Raw genomic sequence first — 22,742 nt, 5'->3', positions numbered from 1 at the left:
TGTAAAACAATGGGTGGTCTTATTATAGGGAAACTACTGGGCAGTTGGGTTAGGTATGTTACCTGATTCTTTTGATTAAAAGCGTTCCAGAGTGTTATCTTTACACTTTGACTCTTATCTTCAAACTATGCTCCAAACCTCCTTCGAGAAGAGCTGAAGTGGAAAAGAGCTTGCCCATTTGTTTTTTTTTTTTTATAAATTTAGTTTTAAAATCATAAGTTTAGAACATAGAACATAAGACAAATAAACAATAACTCTCTGAATAAAAGTTGCATAAATAGCATTTATATAATAAATAACTCAATAGCATATTGATACCCGAGTTGCACATTTTCATCACAATAAGTTACAGCAACTTGTTTATGACTGAAATAAGTCGTATATAAGTTCCTACATTTGATTTGTGACAAGCGTGCTACTAGGGTAGCCACCGTCGGCCTTGCTCGTTCAGAATTAATATCAGTATGGATTGCCGATACCTACACTTACTCTGATCGCTCAGTGCTGGTGATATAGAGTAAACTACCCAAACGGTAATAGTGTCTAGCATTGATTTTTCTAGGGCAACAAGATTCAATCCGTATAATTTACTAAAAAAAATCGGACAAAACTGGCTTCATACCTGACTTTTAGCGATAGGTACAACATAAAAGTATGTGCCTAAATTACTGCCCTTAGCCGTGTGTCTAATAAGGCAAGCATTCAAACTTTAGGAAACTAGTATAACCTTAATAAACTGATTACATTGCCCGATGTATGTTCATAGACAAATTATTTGCAGACAATTTAATCCGCCTTCAAGTGCATATGCAAATGAGTAATGAGTTCATGTTTGTAGATAAGGGGCTCACATTGACAGGGGTGTACAGAAATAATTTATATAGTATCAAAGAATAGTTTCAAGAAGATAACTTTGTTGGTGTACTCGGATCAAATTATTCAATGTTTGAAATATGTGTTCTTATGCCGAAACTTAAGAAAGTCAAGAGCAACGATGCTAGTTGAACGAACATAAATATATTCTGCTAAAAATTCTAATAAATGTTACAGCTTGCAGTATTTATCATTTGATGTGGACATTAATAACTACGAGTACATGTACAATGAGCATCAGACAGTGGCAATGTACTACAAATTCGTGATCCAGAAATATGTTGACTGTCAACTCCCAGTTTAACACGCAAGGAGGCTGAACCACACATAAGTGATACCATTAGAATCATTAGACTTGCATGCATTGGTTTGTACGTGCGTGCTTTAAGGCACCTCTTCCTCCTTCGTATCATTGAGCAACCATCGGTCGGCATCTAAGTGGGCAAGGGAAAAGAGAAATTTTGCAACGCCCCAACACGCACCTCATCAAAAAGCCTGAGCAAACAATACCTCGATATACACAAAGCGGACGGCCTAGGTGCCTACGATCAAACGCATCTATACATTATAACGCATCATCCCTAGTATGCCTTCGGCAATGCGTGCAATGCTTGAGCAGCAGCAGTAATGGTACGCATCCTATCTTAATAATCATTAGTCAGTTTGTGTAAAATATACATTACAAATTGAGTGTAGAGGATACTTCTACCTACCGTTCAACTAGCTGCTGTCGTTGCTTGACGCAATCGTATCACAGTCTTTACCACTCCGCCCAATTGTTTACGATCGTATCGGAAACTCTTGTCCACGCCAGTCCTTTTGAGCTACTTCCCCTCTATGATAGTTCGCGCTCAACACTTTCCATCAAGGTACTCATGATACTCACCGCAATACAAATCCAGTAATGTATAATTTGAAAATCGTGTACCTTTCCATCCTCTGTCGGTACTAAACGCTTATAAAAAGCAAATTATATCTTCGAAAATGTATTCTTAAAATTATAATCATTATGCTACGTACGTGCCAGTGGTATGGGAATTTCTCTGCTCGGCACCGTCATCATCACACAGTGGCGCGTCTGCATACGAAAATCGGACAAAACCTAAAAAAAATACCGTAAATTGTTGAAATGTATAGGATAAGGTAATTGTGGTATGCTGAATTTGCTTATATTGAGTATTTTCAATTGTAGGGTGGTTCTAAAAGGATGAAAAATTACTTATTTTATGAAGAGTTTTGAGTGGGTTGGTTTATTTCCTTTAAATTCCGTTATAATTGCTTATCTTTTGACAGATACGCGTATTTCGTCTACTACTTGCTGACTTCATCAGTGCCAAGTACTCAACACCTTGAGTACTTGGCACTGATGAAGTCTGCAAGTAGTAGACGAAATACGCGTATCTGTCAAAAGATAAGCAATTATAACGGAATTTAAAGGAAATAAACCAACCCACTCAAAGCTCTTCATAAAGGGATTCCGTTAAGAGGTTCGACAAATTTAAAGGATTACTTATTTTAAAATAAATATTAGCTTATACTGCCGACAATGTCAAAAATTTTTGAAATTGGTTGGTTTAAATAATTTTGAAATGATGAAATCTTTATTGATAATAAATTTCGCTTAAATTGTGTGTTTTCACCTATAAGGTGATTCTAAAATATGAAAATCTATTATTTTGCTATGAATTTTTAAACATTTTACTATCAATCACTCTGGAGCATTAATTCTATATTTCCTTCTCAGTGGTGTAAGCGGTCACAGTAGTCGACGTATTTTCTGTGATAATCTGTTGCCTTTCCTTCTGATTCTCACAACACAAGCTTTCAAAATACAGTGGAAAACTAAAATTTTATATGACATATATGTGTAACATGCAACGATAAGCGAGAGGAATCATTCCTCTTTTTTATATTCCTTGATATGTTTTCAAAGATGTAATGCCTCAGAAAATCCCAGTGGGATTGAACCCAGGCCTGCTGGGGTGAGAGACAATCACGCTTACCACTACACCACCGGCGCCGCTAGGAATCATTGCTCATGCGAAATAGTTGAAATGTAACAAAAAAGAAGAATTATTTAGTACGAAATGACGCTTCTATATGATAGTTTTTTTAAGTTTTCCTCTTACGCGAATGTTGTTCTACCGCTCGTGCTGTGGCGTGGTTTGAAAGTCTCCTAAACAATTTACAAAATTCATTAATGTCGAACAAAGATCGACGTTACCACTAGTGAAGTGACAGTTTTTAAAAAAAATTGCTATTTGTTTTTTCAAGTTTTATGCCGTACTCATTGATTGTGTTTTTTGAAAATGTGTTCTAGTAAAAATGGCGAGGAAAACATAAGCTTCCGCAATAACTTTATCTTCGTTTATATTTTTATTTCAAAATCAAAAGTTTAAATTAAAAGAGTTTAAACATATTAAATTTCATTCAAAGCACCAACTCATACGGAGCAAACAAGTATATGTACAAGTATAGAAGAATATGTTCTGCTTCATGTTGGATGTTACAGCATTTTTTCGAGACTGTCAACAAGGATGGCATAGTGCAGACCTTTAAAATATCTGTTTCTGAAAGCCAACGAGCAGTGGTAAGTTATTATTATAATACTAATTGTTATTATCGATTAGATTCATGCTATGCTTCTTGCATCGCCCTCATCAAAGAGATAACCCTGCAAGAAGATTGTTCTAAAATTCCAGAGATTTCATTCCAAATCACTGGAATCGATCTTGATCTCATCATTTGATCTAGGTTGATGCTGAAAAATTTTCATTGTTTTCACTTACTTGCTTCGTAAGATCTAAGACTGTTGTTTAAAGGCCTTAGTTTCCCTCCGTATTCCCTCCGACTTGTATGCGATAAATCATTTTCCCATCGTAATATATCACAAATTAAATCGAATTACATAGTGAGACTTTTTAAATTGATTTTTTACGACAGATTAAATCGTATATGATGTTACGTCACTTTTGTACGAATAAGCCTTATTTTTTGCATTCTATACGATTTGTTTGTTTGGTTCTGGTTGGCTGGGAGTTTGACATCATGAGCATTACAATATGTTTGAAATGCAATCGCAATATCGTAACATTCTTTGAGGGCTTCTTTCATAAACTACTGGTTTGTTTGCACTATACAGCCTAAGGGTTGCTTTGACTTACTTCACTATAATTAATGATGTTCGGTATTATGGACTCATTGGATGCATTTTATCATGAATCATAAAATCGCTAATTGTGACACTCTGATAACGAAAAATCAAACACATAGGGGAAATGACTCTAATGTTGGCCTATGGATCTAAGATTGGGCCCATCGCTAAAAATCTGCTATATATCATGTTTATCTAGATGAATGCGTCATTGGGACGTTACTAATGGATATTTTTGGTCGCTAATTGAAAATTTATTCGATTGCTGAATTTATGTATGGGCCCAAATGAGGGGCATTATGACGACATTACATCCATTTCCCCTACTTCACAATATTTTTTGCAACTTACAAGTACAAAATATCCAATAAATTTGTCATTCCGAAAATTTGTTTTATAGTAAAGTGGGTCAAAGCAACTTTGTAAGCCTTATCAGGCAGGGTTGCTACCACTCAATGCACTATAAAAATGTTTTTCGGTACTATGAAATAATAAGATGTTATACTGATATTTTTTACACGTAATTTAAAAGAAAAGGTTGTACAGGATGTACTTGACCCATAACCCTGTCAATTTCCCATTTGTTTTTATGAAATCGTTGATTTCAACTCTCAGATATCAAATTTATGTTGTGTGTCAAGTACATAATTTAAATATCTTCTTGTAATTTGCACGTACAAAATATAATCACAACGTTTAATGATTTCACAACTTCAAAAAAACATGTTTCATAGTGAAGTAAGTCTAAACGACCTTGTTAAGGGGCTGCTCATTAACTATGTAGACAGATTTTTCGGATTCTTGCCGCCCCCTTCACCTGCGTAGACAATTGTCCATTCATAATTTGTTTAAATTTGTTTAAGCCGTGGATAATTGCAAACCCCCACGCCCCTAAATTGTCTACGTAGTTAATGAACAGCCTCTATTAGGTCGGGTTCGAAAATGTCTCATCTTTCCTGAGCATATAGTATGATTGCACTTGCCACACAATTATACTAATGCTAAAAATGGGACAGGCATCGAAAGCTCTCTGTGGAAGTGCATCTAGAACACTAAGTTGTGAGCACGCAATAAGCTAATATGAGATAAGCAAGCTTGAGATTCGAAGAAGAAGAAGAATAAGAAGAAGAAGAAGAAGAAGAAGAAGAAGAAGAAGAAGAATTTGATGAGGTGGATTTAACCATACATGATTCATCCATTTGGCATAACGCCGATTGGCTATAGTGGTCAAGTTGGAATAATAAGTGAACTGGAGTGATATTCTTATCAGTTTCCCGTTAGACAAACTGATCGTTTTGAAATTTACGCAGAGCGGCGCCGATGGTGTAGTGGTAAGCGTGAATACCTCTCACCCCATCAGGCCTGGGTTCAATCCCAGTCGGCGCCGCCGGGATGTTCTAGGTATAACATCTTTGATCACGCCTTCCTTCGGAAACTAAAGCCGTTGGTCCCCGGTTCATGAGTTGATGGGTCGAAAGGTAGGGTAGGGTAGGGTTTGGAAGCTGCCTCCCTGGCGTCGGTAGCATTGGTGGTCAGCACGGAAAACAAGTTCGTAGATCAAATCAAAGAAAAAAAAAAAACAAAAATTTCCGCAGGCGGCAATGAGAAAATAATCTCTACAGATTGTCGTTTTATATCAATACGGGATAGCAAATCCTCCATATATTAAGGTTTTTTTTTTGCAGTTTGTAGCCTATAATCAAACTGCTTAACAAGTTTACATTGCGTGATCGTATTTACATACTCGTTTGTACAGATGATTCCCTTATTCCGAAAGGATTCTATGGAATCCGGAATCAATGGGAAAAGGTCCACAAGGCAAAAGGCCCAAGGGACAAATGGTCAAACAGCTACAAAACGAAAATTTCCATCAAAAATTGGAAATCAAAATTTTTATTTAGAATTTTCCATTAAAGGAGTGGCAAGAAAAGTAAAGTTAAAAATTACTTGAAAATAATGTTGTCTAATTAGTTTATATGTTGTTTATATATGTATGAATATTTTTTAATTTTTATTTTTCATAAATATTATTTATATCTTATTGTCTTCACATTATTCTAGGAAGATAATTTTCACGTTACTTTTCTTACCATTGTAGGATTTAATAAATTGTGGTCCAGCGAGTCGAATTACATAAAAGAAATGATTGCTTTGAAGAGTTTTCAACTCTTAATTTATTTGACACCAGATTGTTCAAAAATTCCTATTTCTATCCTCAAAACTATTCTTATAATATTAAAATCAAGCGTCGATTTTTCTATTTTTTTATGATGAACTTTTTGCTATGAAGACATAGGAAAAAAAATTACTCAAAAATTTTCGTAAGAATCAGAGAAAAAAAAAAGATTTTTGAGTGTTCATTCAACGTTCTCGGCCAAGCTAACGAATTACCACGATTTGTCGAAGGAGTTCAAGCAGATGTGGCACTTGGAGGATGTGCGTCTGTAATTTTTTAATTTTTCCGTATTGTTTATTCAGGATTATATATATATATAGATTATGATTCAAACCAAAAAATGGATTGCTTAAATTAATTAAACGCATAACTTCAGAATGAATCATACAAGCAAGTATTCTAAAAAATGCAAAAAAAAAAATTGTTCGTGAGCATTCCTGGCGTTGCTGAAAATAACGATAGTATCATATTGCGGGGTTGCTATAGAATGCTTTGTTGATTAATCATGAACTCTTGATCGCTGGGAATGCTTATGAATATTTTTGGTGGACAAAAAGGTGAACAAAGAGGTGAATGCCTAAGCTTTTCACATTTATATCGCTGTGAAGCAACTGAGAAGTGTTGAGGGAATTTATATCTGTAATTGAAACCAGTTCGTTATCGTTTGCTAATCTGGTTAAGATTTTATGCATGTAGGGGTAAGCGGAGGGACTATTATTAACAACTTACCAAAAAAAAATCAATATTTCCATCATTTTGTTTTCTCGCGTAAACAAACGAGGTTTTTTTCAATTTATTCTATGAGATCCTCTTTATACACTTACGTTGAAGCCTTTAGGTAAAAAATCATAACCATTACCTTTGTCAGATCATTCAATTAGAACAAAATGTGGTAAAAAGTGTGTTGACATAGGTAATGGTATGAATGAAAATTATTTTATGTGTTTCAAATGTGTATATTCAATCCAAATCATATTAAAACTGTCACTGGATAGCTGAAATTATCAGCGTTATTCAGATATGATTGTCAATTTTCCAAAAATGTGACAAATTGACACTGAAAATTATGCAAAAACGTGTAAACACTTTGTTCTACGAAATTAATATATATTTTAGTTGGTATTTTTGAAGAGCTGAATTAAAAAAATATCTGCCTTGATGCAATTGCAACATGTATCCTGGTGTTCAATTAATATTGACGTGAGTATAAAAATTCACATGTGATTTAAAATTTCGTAATAATTACATTCTGCTTCAAACATATTGTTTATTATTGGGGACGACCCTACGTAGTGGTTAGCATCCATACCTCTCACATCAAAGTCACGAGTACAAATCTCATCCCCGGATAAGTCACGAATGACCCAAAAGCGTTAAAATGACTATAATAAAATAAAAAAAAGAAGGGGGCGACCCCGGCGTAGTGGTTAACATCCATTCCTCTCACGCCAAAGTCACGATTTCAAATCTCACCCCGGTAAAGTCACGAATGACCCAAGAATGTTAAAGTGACTATAATAAAAAAAAAATAAGAAGAAACGGTTTATTATACTATGTTGCTTACTGGCCGAAGAAAGCATTCAGTTAAAATTAAAAAAAATGGTATCGAAAGTGTGTGTCCGTACGCTTTAACGTTCCCTTGAATAGTTGAAGCTACGAAAAAAACTGAAAAGAACTGTAGTATTTTCCGCCGGTTCCTGAATCATCATAACTAATCCATCTGAAGCAAGCCTAATGAGATCCACAGAGCCTAACCCCTTTGGCATAAAGACAGCCAGTGACATTTTCCAGCAATTTTGTTGAGAAGTGCCAAAATACTATAATAATATCAGTCACCATCTCAGGCATATAGTATCATTGTATTTGTCACACAATAGATGTTTTTACGTATAAAACGTCTGAATCATCTAATCGGACTAAGAACAAATACAAATTGTGTGCAAAATTCACCAAATTTTCATATTTTCACGAAATAAAATGAGTTGGGTTCGGGTCATGTATGGGCTTGTAGAACCCGACTTTCTCCAAATAGCAATAATGAAAATATCCGTAATATGGTAATATTCATTATTTGATAAAAAGCTAGAAATATGCTTCAAGTTCCCATCGGGACGATGAGGAAACGATTTTTGTTAGTTGCTTTAATCGTTTATGTATATTCATCGTGATTGAAAATAAATTCATCTACGAAACAGTATTGCAGCGGAACACATGCTACATTCCCTTTATTGTGATATTGATGGGAGGGAAAATGATCGTAGCAAAGCTTCATCAGTTCAGAACCACAGAACTGAAAGCAATTGCATTTTAGTGCGTGAAAGAACATTATGCACATTTCAAAAAGATACATGTCAAGTATTTCTGCTGTATCATTATGAAATTTTAGTTTTCATATGAAGCATTATTATATTATTATCAGCAGAGAGCATCCGCAGTCACGCGTACTGCTGATGATATTCGCATCTGTTTTTGCAAACTTTTGAACATGAAACATTGAATGAAAATAAATAAATAATATAAATAAAGCCAACCCAAAAATCGGGTGGTGGGCACTGACTGACTGGTTGTGTGGTCACGGCTGCTGCGAAAAAAAGGAGGACTATCCTCCAACCTTTCATCCGCAACACATTCACGGAATTCCATGCAGTCTTCAGCCACCGTCGATGCAGTCAGTGGAATGAGTGAAACGTGCTGCATACTAACCTGCAAGATATGTGTGTGTTCTGTATGATTGTTTGAGTTTTCCCTGAATTTTCCGGATACGTATGTTGAATGATTGCCCACTGGTTTCGTTTATTTTTTGTAGATGATTGCATATTTGTTTATTTATTTATTTGGAAACATATAAAATACCAACAGCAGTAATTATACACACAGAATAATATCAGTATCAGTGGCAGATGTCCGGTTTTTCGTTTTACCCTTTTTAGAAAGAAACGTTGTAATCGTGGTAACCTTTCCAATAATATATTCTAATATAGTGAACCGGTTGTTAACTGAGCCATGAACAACGCTCCATCTAATGAAGCGAATCCATTTCACAAATAAACTAATAGATTAGACTGCTCCATTCCGTCGATTTTTGATGTTGCGAATGCCCTGAAGAAGGGGCAAAACTTGTCTTAAGTCAAATCCTATCGTCCGATATGTCAAATCAGATAAACATTCTTGATCGTTGGAGATCATATTGAATGACTACAACCAAATTTACTTCACCCAAAAATGTGATGAACGATCATACATTCATTTTCAAGGACTGTCGTCCAAATTTTAATGAATAAGAACGATCAGACCTCGCCATAGGTGAATCAATTCAACTTTTTTGTTAGCTCTGTTTTCTCAACCCGGTGCTCTTTGAATGCGCTTGCTCACAGCAAAAAATATTTATCTATTGCTGCATTTAAACGGTAACTATTATAAAATTTTTGACAAGTCATTTATTTTCTGGTTTTTGGTATTAATTTTTGATATATGCCTGTTTCCTTTTGCTTTCATACATATTTTATTTATTTTCAATGTTTTCCCTATCATGGTCTCTGAATGTTTTTGATTTTATTGTGATGGCGATAGACTTTTTTCATCCGAATATGTGAGATACACCATGTGCTGTGAGTAATATTGATGGAACAACCGACCTGTGTTTTAACATGTTTTCTTGATTTTGTTGCACAACGAAAACTGTTTCTAATTAAAATTGTGTTTACAATCGTTTTATGCTTTATATTACTAATATACTTTTGGAACTTTCCTCATATTAGTAATGGTTATATAGGGAAAAATGAACAACATATTGGAAATCATCTGACTTATTGGTCCATATATCATGTAGCTAGTGCGGTTACGATCTACCCCGAACAAATTTCGGTTTCGTAGTTGACGAGAAGGTATATGAAAATAAAGTCTTGATAATAAATAAGTTGAATCAATGTGTTACAAACTGGTTTTCTTCACGGAAGAGACCATAGCATAATTCCGATGCTATTTCAATGCCTGAATATTTCCATGTTAGGGTGGTTCAAAAAATCGTTTTTTTTAAATCACTGACATTTGAACCACTATGTCGATTTAAAAGATCAAAATATCAAATGAAAGGTAATTAAAAATAATATGGTATTGAAAAATATAATGAAATTAAAAAATTAAGATTTTGTATAAAAATCTATTGATTGTATTTGTTTTTTTTTTTGTGGTTTGCACGGTTTGTACATATAGGCCGCAATATGGTTTGATTTTTTTTTCTTGAAAATTAAGGCTTTTTTACGCATAATATCACAAATTATTTTATTAACTTTCACTTGCTATTTTGATCTTAGAAATCAAGTGGTTCAAAAGTAATGAATTTTAGAAAAAAGTCGTTTTTGATTTTTTTTTTTTTTTGAGCCAACCCTAACATGGAAATGGTTTCCTAAAGACAAAAAAAAAATACGGGTGTAATACTTTGCCATAAGGAACAAAGCTACATATTTTAACGAAATTATGAAAGCCACTATACCGTTTTTCTTTAGAATGACTGAATTAGTGTAGGTAGAAACGACGAGTAATATCATCATGTTGCCAGTTATTTTATCTGTCCTCGCGTTTCTGTCACTCATAGGCCTCAAGTAGAAACTAATAATTTATTATAATATTATTATTATTTTTAGATTTATTATACTAAAATCTATATTGTAAACAGATAGAACAACATTCTTGAATTTTCTGAATGTTATGCACGAAGGTCTGAGTCTTCTGTACAATCTTTTTAAATAAATGCAGACATGGCAGTCCAGTCACTTTCAACCAATGGAGACGCATGGTAGTTGTGAGGTTAACACATAAGACTTAATATTTATAATATATGATATATAATATATATATAATATATATACCCCAAGGGATTCTGGTCGTTTGTGAATACTAAGAGGAAGGAAACTGGACTGCCGTCAAAAATGTTTCTCGGCAATGACGTAGCATTGACAACTGAGGACAAATGCAGCCTATTTGCTAGACACTTCTTAAGCGTCTTCTCGAATGACTCCCCATCGCAAGCAGAAATTGAGCGAGCCGTCCGTGATGTGCCAACCGACATCGTAAACATGGATGTTTTTGCCGTAGATGTACAAATGGTTCTCTCTGTGATGAGTAAAACCAAATCATCATTTTCACCAGGTCCGAGTGTTATTCCATCTGCAGTCCTAAAAAAATGCTCCGATATCTTAGCTGCTCCGTTGTCCTTGCTCTTCAACCTGTCACTTCGTCAACAGAAATTTCCCGCACTATGGAAACGGTCTACTATGTTCCCTGTTTTCAAGAAAGGAGACAAACGCAATGTGGAAAACTACCGTGGGATTACCTCGCTTGGGGTTGAATCTAAGGTGTTTGAGTCGCTGATAAATGAGAGATTGTTTGCTTCCTGCAAGCATTACATAAGTACATGTCAACATGGTTTCTTTCCTGGCCGCTCCGTGTAAACTAATCTCGTCAGCTTTACGTCGTTCTGTATGGAAAATGTATGCAAGTATGTATGTTTGATAGAGTTGTGCACGACGTTCTGCTAGCAAAGCTTGAAAAAATTGGATGTTCTGTTTCCTTCTGCAGCTGGCTTAGATCGTACCTCGTGCAACGTGAAGTTACTGTATGCATTGGAAACTACTCATCGTACTGTTTCTCGAACAGATCAGGAGTTCCACAGGGTAGCACTTTGGGACCAATGCTCTTCTCTTTATTTGTGAACGGTGTAACGTTTATTCTACTACGAGGAGGTAAATTGTTTTTTGCCGATGACTTGAAGATTTATCTAGTCGTTCGAGGCTATGCCGACTGTTTAGAACTACAAAACCTTCTTGAAATCTTTAATGATTGGTGTGAACGTAATTTTATGGTCCTGTGCGTCTCAAAGTGCTGCGTAATTAGTTTCCGTCGAACTAGGACTGCCATTTTGTTTGATTATAACGTTGCTGGAACTGCAGTTCAACGTGTCGATCACGTTAAAGACCTCGGTGTCATGTTGGATGAAAAGCTCACATACACTCGCCACTTCTCAACCACGATCGACAAAGCTAATCGACAGCTTGGATTCATGTTCAAGATATCTAAGGAATTTCGTGATCCTTTGTGTTTTAAAGCCCTTTACTGTTCATTGGTACGCTCACTACTGGAATTCGCGAGTGTAGTCTGGAATCCCTACCAAGCTGTATGGAGTGGACGATTCGAAGCTGTTCAACGCAAATTCGTCAGATACGCACTGTGCTATCTTCCATGGAGTGACCCGCTGAATTTACCACCGTATGCTGACCGCTGTCGTTTACTGGGGTTGGATACTCTTGCTAAGCGACGAAACATATCGCAGGTCGTCTTCGTTGCTAAAGTTTTACTCGCAGAATATGATGTTCCTGAGTTACTGGCCAAAATTAATCTGTATGCTCCTGCCCGAACACTCCGTCCGAGAACCTTGCTACATGAAGTAGTACATGCAACCAACTATGCTGCAAACAGTTCCTTTGTCGCCATGATTCATCAATTCAACGAAGCCTCTGACCTATTTGACTTTGACATCAATGCCTTGATGTTTCGTCATCGTTTGCTGTTGGCCAATTTTTAATTTTTAATGAGTGACTACATTTAGATTTAAGTGTTTCATTGAGATTATCAAGTCAGATGGACTATAAAAATAATAAATAAATAAATAAATAAATATGCTTGAATATATATATATATATACAGCAATTCCATAGAAAAAAGTTATAGTGGGTCTCAGAGTTTCATGAAAATTGGTATAGTTCTTCCTTATCAAAAAATATTAGACTCGTATTTTTTTATTGCGCCATTAGGGTGACCATTTCCGTGTTAAGGTGGTCCAAAAAATCATTTTTTTTCAAAAATGTCTTTTTTCAAAAATTTATAACTTCTGAACCTCTTGACCGATTTTTACGATTGATCCTTCAAATGAAAGATGTTTTAATGTAGTTTTAAGAAAAATTATGAAACACTCAGAGATATTTGATTTTGTAGGAAAAAAAGATGTTACAAATGCTTTTTCTTGATTTTCACTGCGAGGGTCTTCAACAACTTCTTATTTTAGTATTTTTACATAACATAATTTTACATAACATCTCAAAAAATTAGCTATGTCGGAAAAGCAGTTTTGGAGATACAATTTTTTTAAAATAAAAAATTATTGTTCCGCAATATATGCACCACACGTGCATGGAAACGATGAAGACGCAAGGTAGTTCACAATGCGTCTCCATCGAGTCACAGCAGCTGTGACTAATGAAATCTATGAGTAACTTACAAGCTGGGTGCAACATTCAGTTCAGCCTGGAGGCTGTCCATAAACCACGTAGACCAATTTTTAAACATTGCAGATCCTACCTTTCCCTTCGTATACTCAAATTTTAAAGCGTTTCGTTTCAATACTCCACCCATAGGGCCTTTTCCATGACAAGTTGCGAAAAAATGCCACACGGCAGCAATGCCAAATTTTTTTTGCATGTTGCATCAGTACCTAATTTTTATATTTTTTTTTGAGCTAGTGCTTTGCAACATATTTTTTTTTTCCTTTGGTTTGTTTTTTCCGTCGATCTTGTTTTCCGTGCTGAGCACCAATGCTACCGACGTGCTAGGAAGGCAGCTTCCACACCTGGACCCTACCCTATCGACCCATCAACTCATGAACCGGGGACCAACGGCTTTACTTCCCATCCGAAGGAAGGCGTAATCAGAGATGTTATGCCTCAGAACATCCCGGCAGCGCCGACTGGGATTGAACCCAGGCCTGCTGGGGTGAGAGGCAATCACGCTTACTACTACACCACCGGCGCCGTCTTTCTACATATTTCATATTTTACATAATAAAAATTCAAGAAGGTGTATCTATTAAAAAAATGATGTTTTTTATGTTGTTCCTTATTAAAACTCATTTGCTCATTAGTTTCATGTTTTTTTTTTTTTGAAAATCAGCCCAGAATTAAAAAAGTGATGAATCGTCAAAGTTGGGTATTAAGGCAAAAAATTCAATTGTTTGGACCACACTAATTCCGGAAGGTGCACCCTTAACGTGAAATAAAATATACAGGTCTAAAGATTTTCGATAAGGAACAAATATACAAGGTTTGGGCGTGGTAGTGCCTTTTTTCATGGAATTGCTGTATATATATCCTAAAAAATAAGGTTGGTAGTAGCTGGAGCACCTAGTTAAAAACATGAATGTAAAACATAAAATAAATCCATGGTTTCGGCGTTAACAGGTGAATTATGCTTTTGGGACGATACTTTAGTTCAAATGCTACCGAACGAAATCAATTAGAACGCGTGATATGAATGTTTGTACCCAATATTCTCAAAAACAAATTAAGCGCTCCGACCGAATCAATCTTTATCTTCATCCGATAGGCCGAAGTGTATTCATTGGAGTTGGTGATTCAATGCGTTAGGCCGAGTTTAGAATCCGTAGGCCGAGTTTGGCATCAAGAAGCAGTGTTAGACTTTAAACAATATCTCAACAATTTATTTTTCTTTAACAAATCTAACGGTACGTACGGAAAGGTAAATAAATTTAGAAGCCATCAATAATAATAATATTCCATTTGGTGCTAAACGACGCTAGATTAAGACAGACTAAGTGCGGGTTGTGCTTAAATGCCGTAAATGGGGTAACTATCCCTATATTGATTTGTAATGCCGTTTTTTCAGCACGTGGTACAAGGTATAGGATTCTTCTGGGACCTATACGTCCCTCAACGTTCAAGAGTTTTGAGACTAAGGAGCTAACAGCAATCCTCGTAGGGTGGAAGGTTCATAGGATCATTCCAGGGAAGGTGGCGGAAGGCAAAACAAACGAGTTTCATTTGGACAGACTAAATCCCCGCTATCCATACTGCTTAATATGGGCACCAAACCAAGATCGAACGTACATACTAGAGCAGACAGAATCATGAAAGTCGTTGGAAATCTTGAACATGAAACCGAGTTGCAGGAAAAGGAAAAAATATTTAACAACATTTTTTTTACAATTTTCATTGTTTTACTTTGGTCAACACATTACGTAAAATAATTAATTACGCCACCTCACCATATGTAAGGAAAATTAACGAATCGTTTGGCTCGTTTTTGTATAGAAAATGTCAAAACACGCGATCATTCTGCGTGACCCTATTCACTCATTTATGAATTAGCGCTAGCCAAATCTTCACTACTAGTACATATTCAAAACTTTAAAAAGAGTAGTTGAGATTGTGTCCCGGTTGCCACCTTCTCCCTTATATGCAGTCAAAAAAAGGTAAAATCAACGTAAAAAGTACAATAATTTTGCACGTATTACACTTCGACACATACAGCAAAAAAAAATGTAGGTTTACTTTTTTACATTTGTTAAGAATAACAAGTTGATAATTAATGGGAAGTTTACCGGCCTGAAAAAAAAAATATTTCCGATACGTTTTTATTTTTCAAAAAATATTGTGAAAAATTATCAAAAATCCAAGAAAATCAGTTTCTTCCTTAGAATTTTTTCAAATTTTTTTTTGTAAAAATATTTTTTCTATCTCATTATGAAAAACAATTGGACTCTCAGCAAAACCGAAAAGTCGATGTTTTGTGGTTTTTTGAGTCCAACTTTACGCCATAATTACGTATAAAAAATGTTTTTGCACGTTTGCATGTTTTTTCTTTAAAAAATTAGAAAAAAAATGTGATTTTTGTTTAGATTTTTGATACTTTTTTTTTCAATATTTTTAGAAAAATCATTGCGTATGTATTTTTTTTTCGGAGCGGTGAACTTCCCCTTAAAAATTAATTTAAAGGGGTAACCACAGAAAAATGATCATATATCCAAAACTATTAGACAAAGAAAATTGTTATCTGCAAAAAAATTCAGATTTTAAAGTTGTAAGAAGAAAGAAGTAATCTATCACTCTAAGGGATAAATTCAGGTTTTTAATTATTTTTTCCATAGTAGACCATGATACATTTTTGAAATTGTAGAATCTTGGACAATATTTAAGTGGAAAATTCCTTTGAAGACACTTTTTTGATTATGTCAATAGTTTATACACAATTCAATCTCCGACCACTGTGCATCCCTAGATAAGCTCAATTGATCCAGGTCCAAATAATTTATATTATCTTTTACATATTCTTATAGAGTCCCTTCGAAGCGTTATATTTTGAACCATTATATGAAATCCCATATGCTTCGAAATCTCCAGTAGTAAGCTTCGATTTGCGTGGTGCCAATTAAGCAAACCAATAGGGAGAATACTATGCATCTAAACATAGTCGAATGTGGCGTTTTGATTTCAAAATAAATTAGTTTTTGATAGCAGAGTACCGCTGGCGCAACACTTCTCTTCATGCAAACTATCAAGCACAAGAGCAGTTCAATTTTAGATACGACAGACCGAAGATAAATATCAAATTATTGTAGAGGAAATTATCAGCTGCAAGCTTTCTATTGCGTGCAATTTCAACAGCCAGTTATCGTATCCAATCAAATAGGACGTAGCAGCAACTTTATTCATATTGGACGTAATTAAGGTTCCAATAATCATCGACAAAAGCGCTCGAGGTTTGAACTATTCTAATCACGTAAATAGAACGCTTGTAACATAAGTCATGTTGAATCAAAAGTAACATTACGTTATGTCAGCATCTTGTCAATAGAAAACGTTTCGATCGCTTAAAAGTAATATATGAAATTCTGAAGTCATCATTATTAATTGTATTAAAATGGACATTTTATAACACATGTTCGTGACATAAAGGAAGCATCTGAATATGGAATTCGTATTTTCCATAAGAGTGACATTATTGAGCAGGTTCGTTCTTCGTCATCGTAGTGTGAACCATACTTACATTATACAGTTCGTCGTTATGAGCACACCAGTGAATTTAGCCTCATCGGCCATCAGTGTCGATAGAGGACGCAACGAAGCACATATAGCATTTACCTTGGTCTCTCGGCCGTTGTGATTGGCATGGGCCATTTATTTCAGTCTTCTCCAATATTTATTGCACTTTTGACTCTTCCTACTGGTCGACTGTAACAGCAGAAAGACGTTCTTGTTCCGTAGTCCAATGCAATGGAAGCTAGTGTTTATCATTGCCAGATTCAAAACTCTAGTCTACTCCGGCACCGTCCATGTTGCTGGGGGTATTAGAGAATGTCACAAATTGACGATGAATTTTCGCTTTAATTATTTTCCAACAGTTTTCTCTGCTCTTTCCCTTGAACGTATCCATTTAGGAACATTGTGACGTGTCTGTTCTAGCTCCCCTCCTGGCGCTGAAACATCATTTTATGACACGTGCTGCCGCTATTCCGTCGTGTTGGATTACGGAATGGTTCATTTTATCTCAGCTCAAACTGGCCAAATGAAATACTCGAACGCCATACGAACTATTCCAAAATGGTCCTCAACCTTCCAGCCCCAAAGTTCACATGGTCCATTCTCTACAGACGATGGTCGTATCATTGGTTCTGCGGCGGTACTCGTTCTCATCATACCATCAAAAACAAAGTGCACCACCGCCGTAGATAAATGTTCTAGTCAGAGATAATTCACAATTACCACTTTCCACAACGTATTACCAATTACCCTATGCAACCGTGTTCTCCTACAAGACCAAATCATATCACAAACCCCAGATTCAACACTGCACTGCTAGCCGTTTTTTCCATCAAGAACTATTGCTACAGCTTGTGATACACTTCAAACCCTTCGTCCAAAGGATGAAAAGTGCCATATATGCAGGCAGATTCAATTTTCAAATTAATTTTATTACGGTGTGATGCAGCATGAAACTGTAACTACGCGATGATCACACTCTTCTTATTCACGCAGTACCTTATCATTTGTTGCAGGAAAACATGCATTTAAATAAAGTGAGCTGAGTCAAGCCTCGCAGTCAAAGGCCTCCCTTAGCTCGGTAAGGCCATGCTGGAGATGACTGGAGATAGGTTTGAGTTCTGATCCGGAACTTTCCTGGTTGGAAAATGTTTCGAATTCTCTGGGGCATAGAGTATCAATGTACGGTAGGTGTACCATTTATAGCTATACGTTCCTATTATGGTGTGTTCCAATTGTGATATATGAGAATTCGTGGGTCATAATTGGAACACACCATAATAGGAACGTATAATCATATCTGGTACACCTATCCTATTAGTATTAAAATGATACAGGTTTAGAAGGTCTGATTTAACAACTGTTGAAGTATTAATTGAATAACTAAGCTGAGGTCAGTTGGAACTTCGTAATCATGAAGCATAACCCAAAATCAATATTTATGTATATATATATATATATATATATATATATATATATATATATATATATATATATATATATATATAACCGAGGTCTGAATCGTCTATAGAACAGAAGGCTTTGCGGATAGCGTCATGACAGAAATTTTGCTGCTGCAGACAAATATCAAATCTGGGTAGGTTATCGATGAATTGCTGAGGTAGTGGAGCCTGATCCACGGTTCGGAAGAAGTCAGCGAAGAGGTTTATAGAAGTAGCAGCGACGGTTAATGAAAGGAAATGTCATTATAAAATTACTCAAACATAATAATAAGAATCAATAATACTTTAATAAACATCATTTAATACATTTAGACAACATAAAAAGCGCAAGATACGGAGCTTATAAATATGTTTTGGAAACATCATAAAAACCAGCGGCAAAAAAAAAATTAGCATGGCATTCGAACACTGGTCCTTGGCGTGGTAGACTTATTACTTCCTAACTAGACCAACTCCTCTTCATAAAAGTTTTATTATAAGTATCTATCATGTTCTTGCCAATGGCATAAAAACTCTATTCTCGTGCAACAAGCCTTCGATCCGCCATAAATACGCTTTGTAAGCAGCAAAGCGTGCATTTAATTTTAAGAGTTTTATTTAAAAGAATTTTCAACCCCTTACAAGACAACCTGCACCTTGAAAGTGTCTTCAACTTTCTTTATAACAAACCTCCGAAAACCTCATAACAAACTGTCAAATCTGGTCAAACCTACACAGGTCCTTTGTATGCCAATGTAAAATGTCAAATGCACGGTAGAATGTGATTTTTAGGCACTCTTGCTTGTACACCTTCGAGTCCACAGTATAGTTTGTGACAACTGACAACTAAGCGTGCTGCTATAAAATGATCTGTTTTTCCGTATTTTAACTGATGCAGACTTTTTTTTTGCACCTACAGGAATCTCACGAATGGTGTAGTGCACCCACCGCTATTTCTTGGCTGTGCTCCAATCGATTGTGCCGATTTTTCGTAGATGACTGGTATATATTTGACACTAGCTGAGTCGGTAAAGGCACAGCTATAAAACAAGACCATGCTGAAGGCGACTGGGTTCGATTCCTGGTCTTGTCTAGGAATTTTGCGGGTTGCAAAATATCTTGACTTCCCTGCGACTAGAATTTGTGTGTACGCAACATGCTGATGCAAAAATGGTACAGGCTTAGAAAGCTCTCAATTTACAGCTGTGGAAGTGCTCAAAGAACACTACGTTGAGAGCTGGCGTAAAGTCCCAGTGGGAACGTAATTTAGCCAAAGAAAAGAAAGAAAGATGTATAAAGAATATACTTTACATCATGAATGATGTGATTCGAAGTTGCATGTCAAAACGCCTATAGAAGATGTTTTAATGTAAAACAACCATAAAAAAATTGCAAAAATACTTTATTTTTCATACGAAGAAATACATAGGGCTGGTACTAAAATATAATAATCACGTAGATGTTTCGTGTATCTAGCGTTTAATAGAAAGGATGCCAATTGGTTCTGTACAAGATTTAAACACACACACAATCGACTTCTATTCTAATGTCAAATTACAGCAAATATGTACAACACAGCAAAATAAGGGGTTGTACAAGATGAGGTAAACAAAGGGATCAAACAGAAAAGCCTCGGGTGCCCAAACGATGCGGTTAAATTCGTTTCCGCCAGATGTGGGTGTTTTATTGTTGCGCAAATATACACTTCTCAAAATACAAACAAATGAAAACACAAGTCGCCATCAGCAACCACCGATGAAGTTCCGTTCTAAAAGCACAAGACCGAGAGATGTGAGAACAATGGACCTGTCAAGTCAATGGTGAAATGCAACCCTTATTTTGCGAATCTTTTTTCCACTCTCGAATGCTGATTATGCCAGCGGAGTAGAACAAATCATCGTCAACTCACACGTCTTATTCGTTCACCCATGGCCTACTCTATCGTTTTTTTTTTTCGGAAGTTCGGCAAGGTTAGTTCTGACTGGATGCATTCAAAAAGAGGGTACCATAGACAAACCTACTAAAAAATATAGGCATTGAGTGTGAGAAAGGCATAAGACAGTCGAACAAAATACATACGCTTGTCAATCATAAGGTCTCTGCACTTTTAATGCTCCGGTTTGGTAGTGTCGAAGTGCATGTGTATAGCACAATTGTGCAAATATTTATTATTACAGCAATGATACTCATCTCTTCATACTAATAATTTGACACGTGACCAATTTTATATATGTTCCGTTTTAAAATAACAAACTTTTTCCTTATGCTTTTCTTTATCCCATTTACAGCACCCCTACCCCTCAGAAGACCAGAAAAAGCAGTTAGCACAGGATACAGGACTGACGATATTACAAGTTAATAATTGGTGAGTATACTTTTATCCTCATATATATTTATATATTTCCAGCTATGACTACAAATGACTTTCCGATTAATTGACAATCAACTTGTCGTGCCCGTCGTGCCACCTATAGAAATAACTTGAACAAATCGTGATTAATGTTGTAATCAACAATGGATTATCGAGTGCTTTAAGGTTTGGTCTCACAAACTGAAGTTATTTGAGAAAAGGGAGCAACTACTTTTGAAAAAAAAAAATATATCAATCGCCGATTTCTTGTGAATAAAAGCTCACACTACAGAATTAAATCATAGTATCGTCCATGTTAATCAGACATATTTAGTATGTAGTAAAGGGGAATATGTTAATGAATCAAAAATGAAATGTCTGGGTTCATGAATATTTTGAATGCAGCTGATTTTGGATAAAAAAAGCTCGCCTCATTTTTAAATAACTATGTTTTAATATTCAATTTGTAAGCGTAATTCGTGCTGGATATAAAAGCGGTGTAAAAGCCTTATTTCAATTTTAGAAATAGTTTGCTTCAGAGTTTGTTTGCATTAGCTTTTACTTTGCGACTAGACACTAGTGTAAAAATTGTAACACCAATTAGTTCCATAGCACAACAGCAGTAGACGTACTTTAACATATTTATTAAACTTTGCTTTTCCAGCAACAATTTTGAAAGAATATACGAAAAGTTGAATAAGAACCTTGGTCAAAACTAGAACATGTCCAATGTGATCCAACCATCGCCAAAATTATCCCCGCTTCCAACGACATCCGCACAGTTTCTTGTCCAAATGCGATCTACCTTCCTTGCATAAACGGTTCCTCCCTTATATTTGAACGATATTGCACCAATTAGCGTGTGATTGAGCAAGAAACAACACGACGCTATCGGAACGTGAAGAAAATGAAAATTGTTTTCTCCTTCCCTTCAATTCGCCTTGATTTTTGTTCCCTTCATGCTAGGTGGCAAGCGCGATTTCCAAGTGTCCAAGCAAGTTTACTGAATGATTAATTATAGCAATTAAGAATCAAGCACATACCATACTGCCAGTCGGAATGAATTACCAATTTCAAACACTCTGACCCACCATTAAGAAATCAGCGTCGCACTTGATGTTTATTTTTTACGATGTTTGGCTCCACCCTCTGCAAGCAAAGACTTATCATTCAATCGAATGGCTGCTGGATGATTGAAATATGCTGGAATCAGAATCCTTGCAGTTTGGCCTTCTAACATCCAATTACCTCCACCGGGCAAGCTTAATTTTGACCATTAGTATGATTGAATCTAACATAACCTCATCCCACTGTGAAATATCCGCCAAATTAGAATCTGGATTCAGACAAGTGATTAGACCATTAGTAATCAGTCGAAGCATTATCAGTTGATAGGGAGAATTATAATTGAAAAATTTAATGTTCCTATGGACGATATTTCTATTGAATTACCTTCATGCTAGGGGGTCTCCGATACGGCGATAGCCATAATGTTAAACGATGTTTGGGATTGTAGATGCGAAAAGAGTCCGAATTGGCTGGCGCTGAATTACCAATACGAGCCGATTCCGCTGTAAAGATGTAAAGATTTTTTTCATGTTGCTTGCCTTGCAAAATTCAACTGCGCTAAAATCTCCGATGTGTTTTCAAGTTCAAACACTAATTGCATCTATCGATTGACGATTATGCGGTATTTATAAGTTTCAAGTTGGGGTGAGTTTTTGGCGTTATGGATGTAATGAGAATCTCAAGAGTGAGATTTGTTTGCAAAATTCTCACGACTTTCTTATATTAATAAGATTTGAGAATGACTTTCCGAACACTACCCGAGCAGCAACGAATATCTCGATACCTTAAATCGGTATGGATTAGCCTGACATAATGCCAAACAAATGTTTCCACAATACCATTCCAGTCGCCA

The 22,742-nt window shown here is 35.8% G+C and overlaps 1 protein-coding gene across 1 annotated transcript in view; it reads left to right on the top strand.

Moving 5' to 3' along the window:
* Positions 1-20,840, top strand: part of LOC135714636 (homeobox protein homothorax-like) — a gene marked incomplete at its 5' end in the record, with an annotated part of 122,173 nt that extends 101,333 nt beyond the window's left edge. The window contains one exon of the mRNA XM_065238017.1: positions 20,760-20,840. Within this exon, the coding sequence (XP_065094089.1) occupies positions 20,760-20,840 (81 nt within the window). The remainder of the gene's footprint in view (positions 1-20,759) is intronic.
* Positions 20,841-22,742: the final 1,902 nt, after the last annotated feature.

Source organism: Ochlerotatus camptorhynchus, unplaced genomic scaffold (genome assembly GCF_037179485.1).
Source record: "Ochlerotatus camptorhynchus isolate MF236.1 unplaced genomic scaffold, CSIRO-AGI_Acam_v1.1 ptg000683l, whole genome shotgun sequence".
NCBI classification, from domain to species: domain Eukaryota; kingdom Metazoa; phylum Arthropoda; class Insecta; order Diptera; family Culicidae; genus Ochlerotatus; species Ochlerotatus camptorhynchus.
Note: the sequence above shows the minus strand (reverse complement) of the source record. Positions and strands in the feature narration are given on the sequence as shown.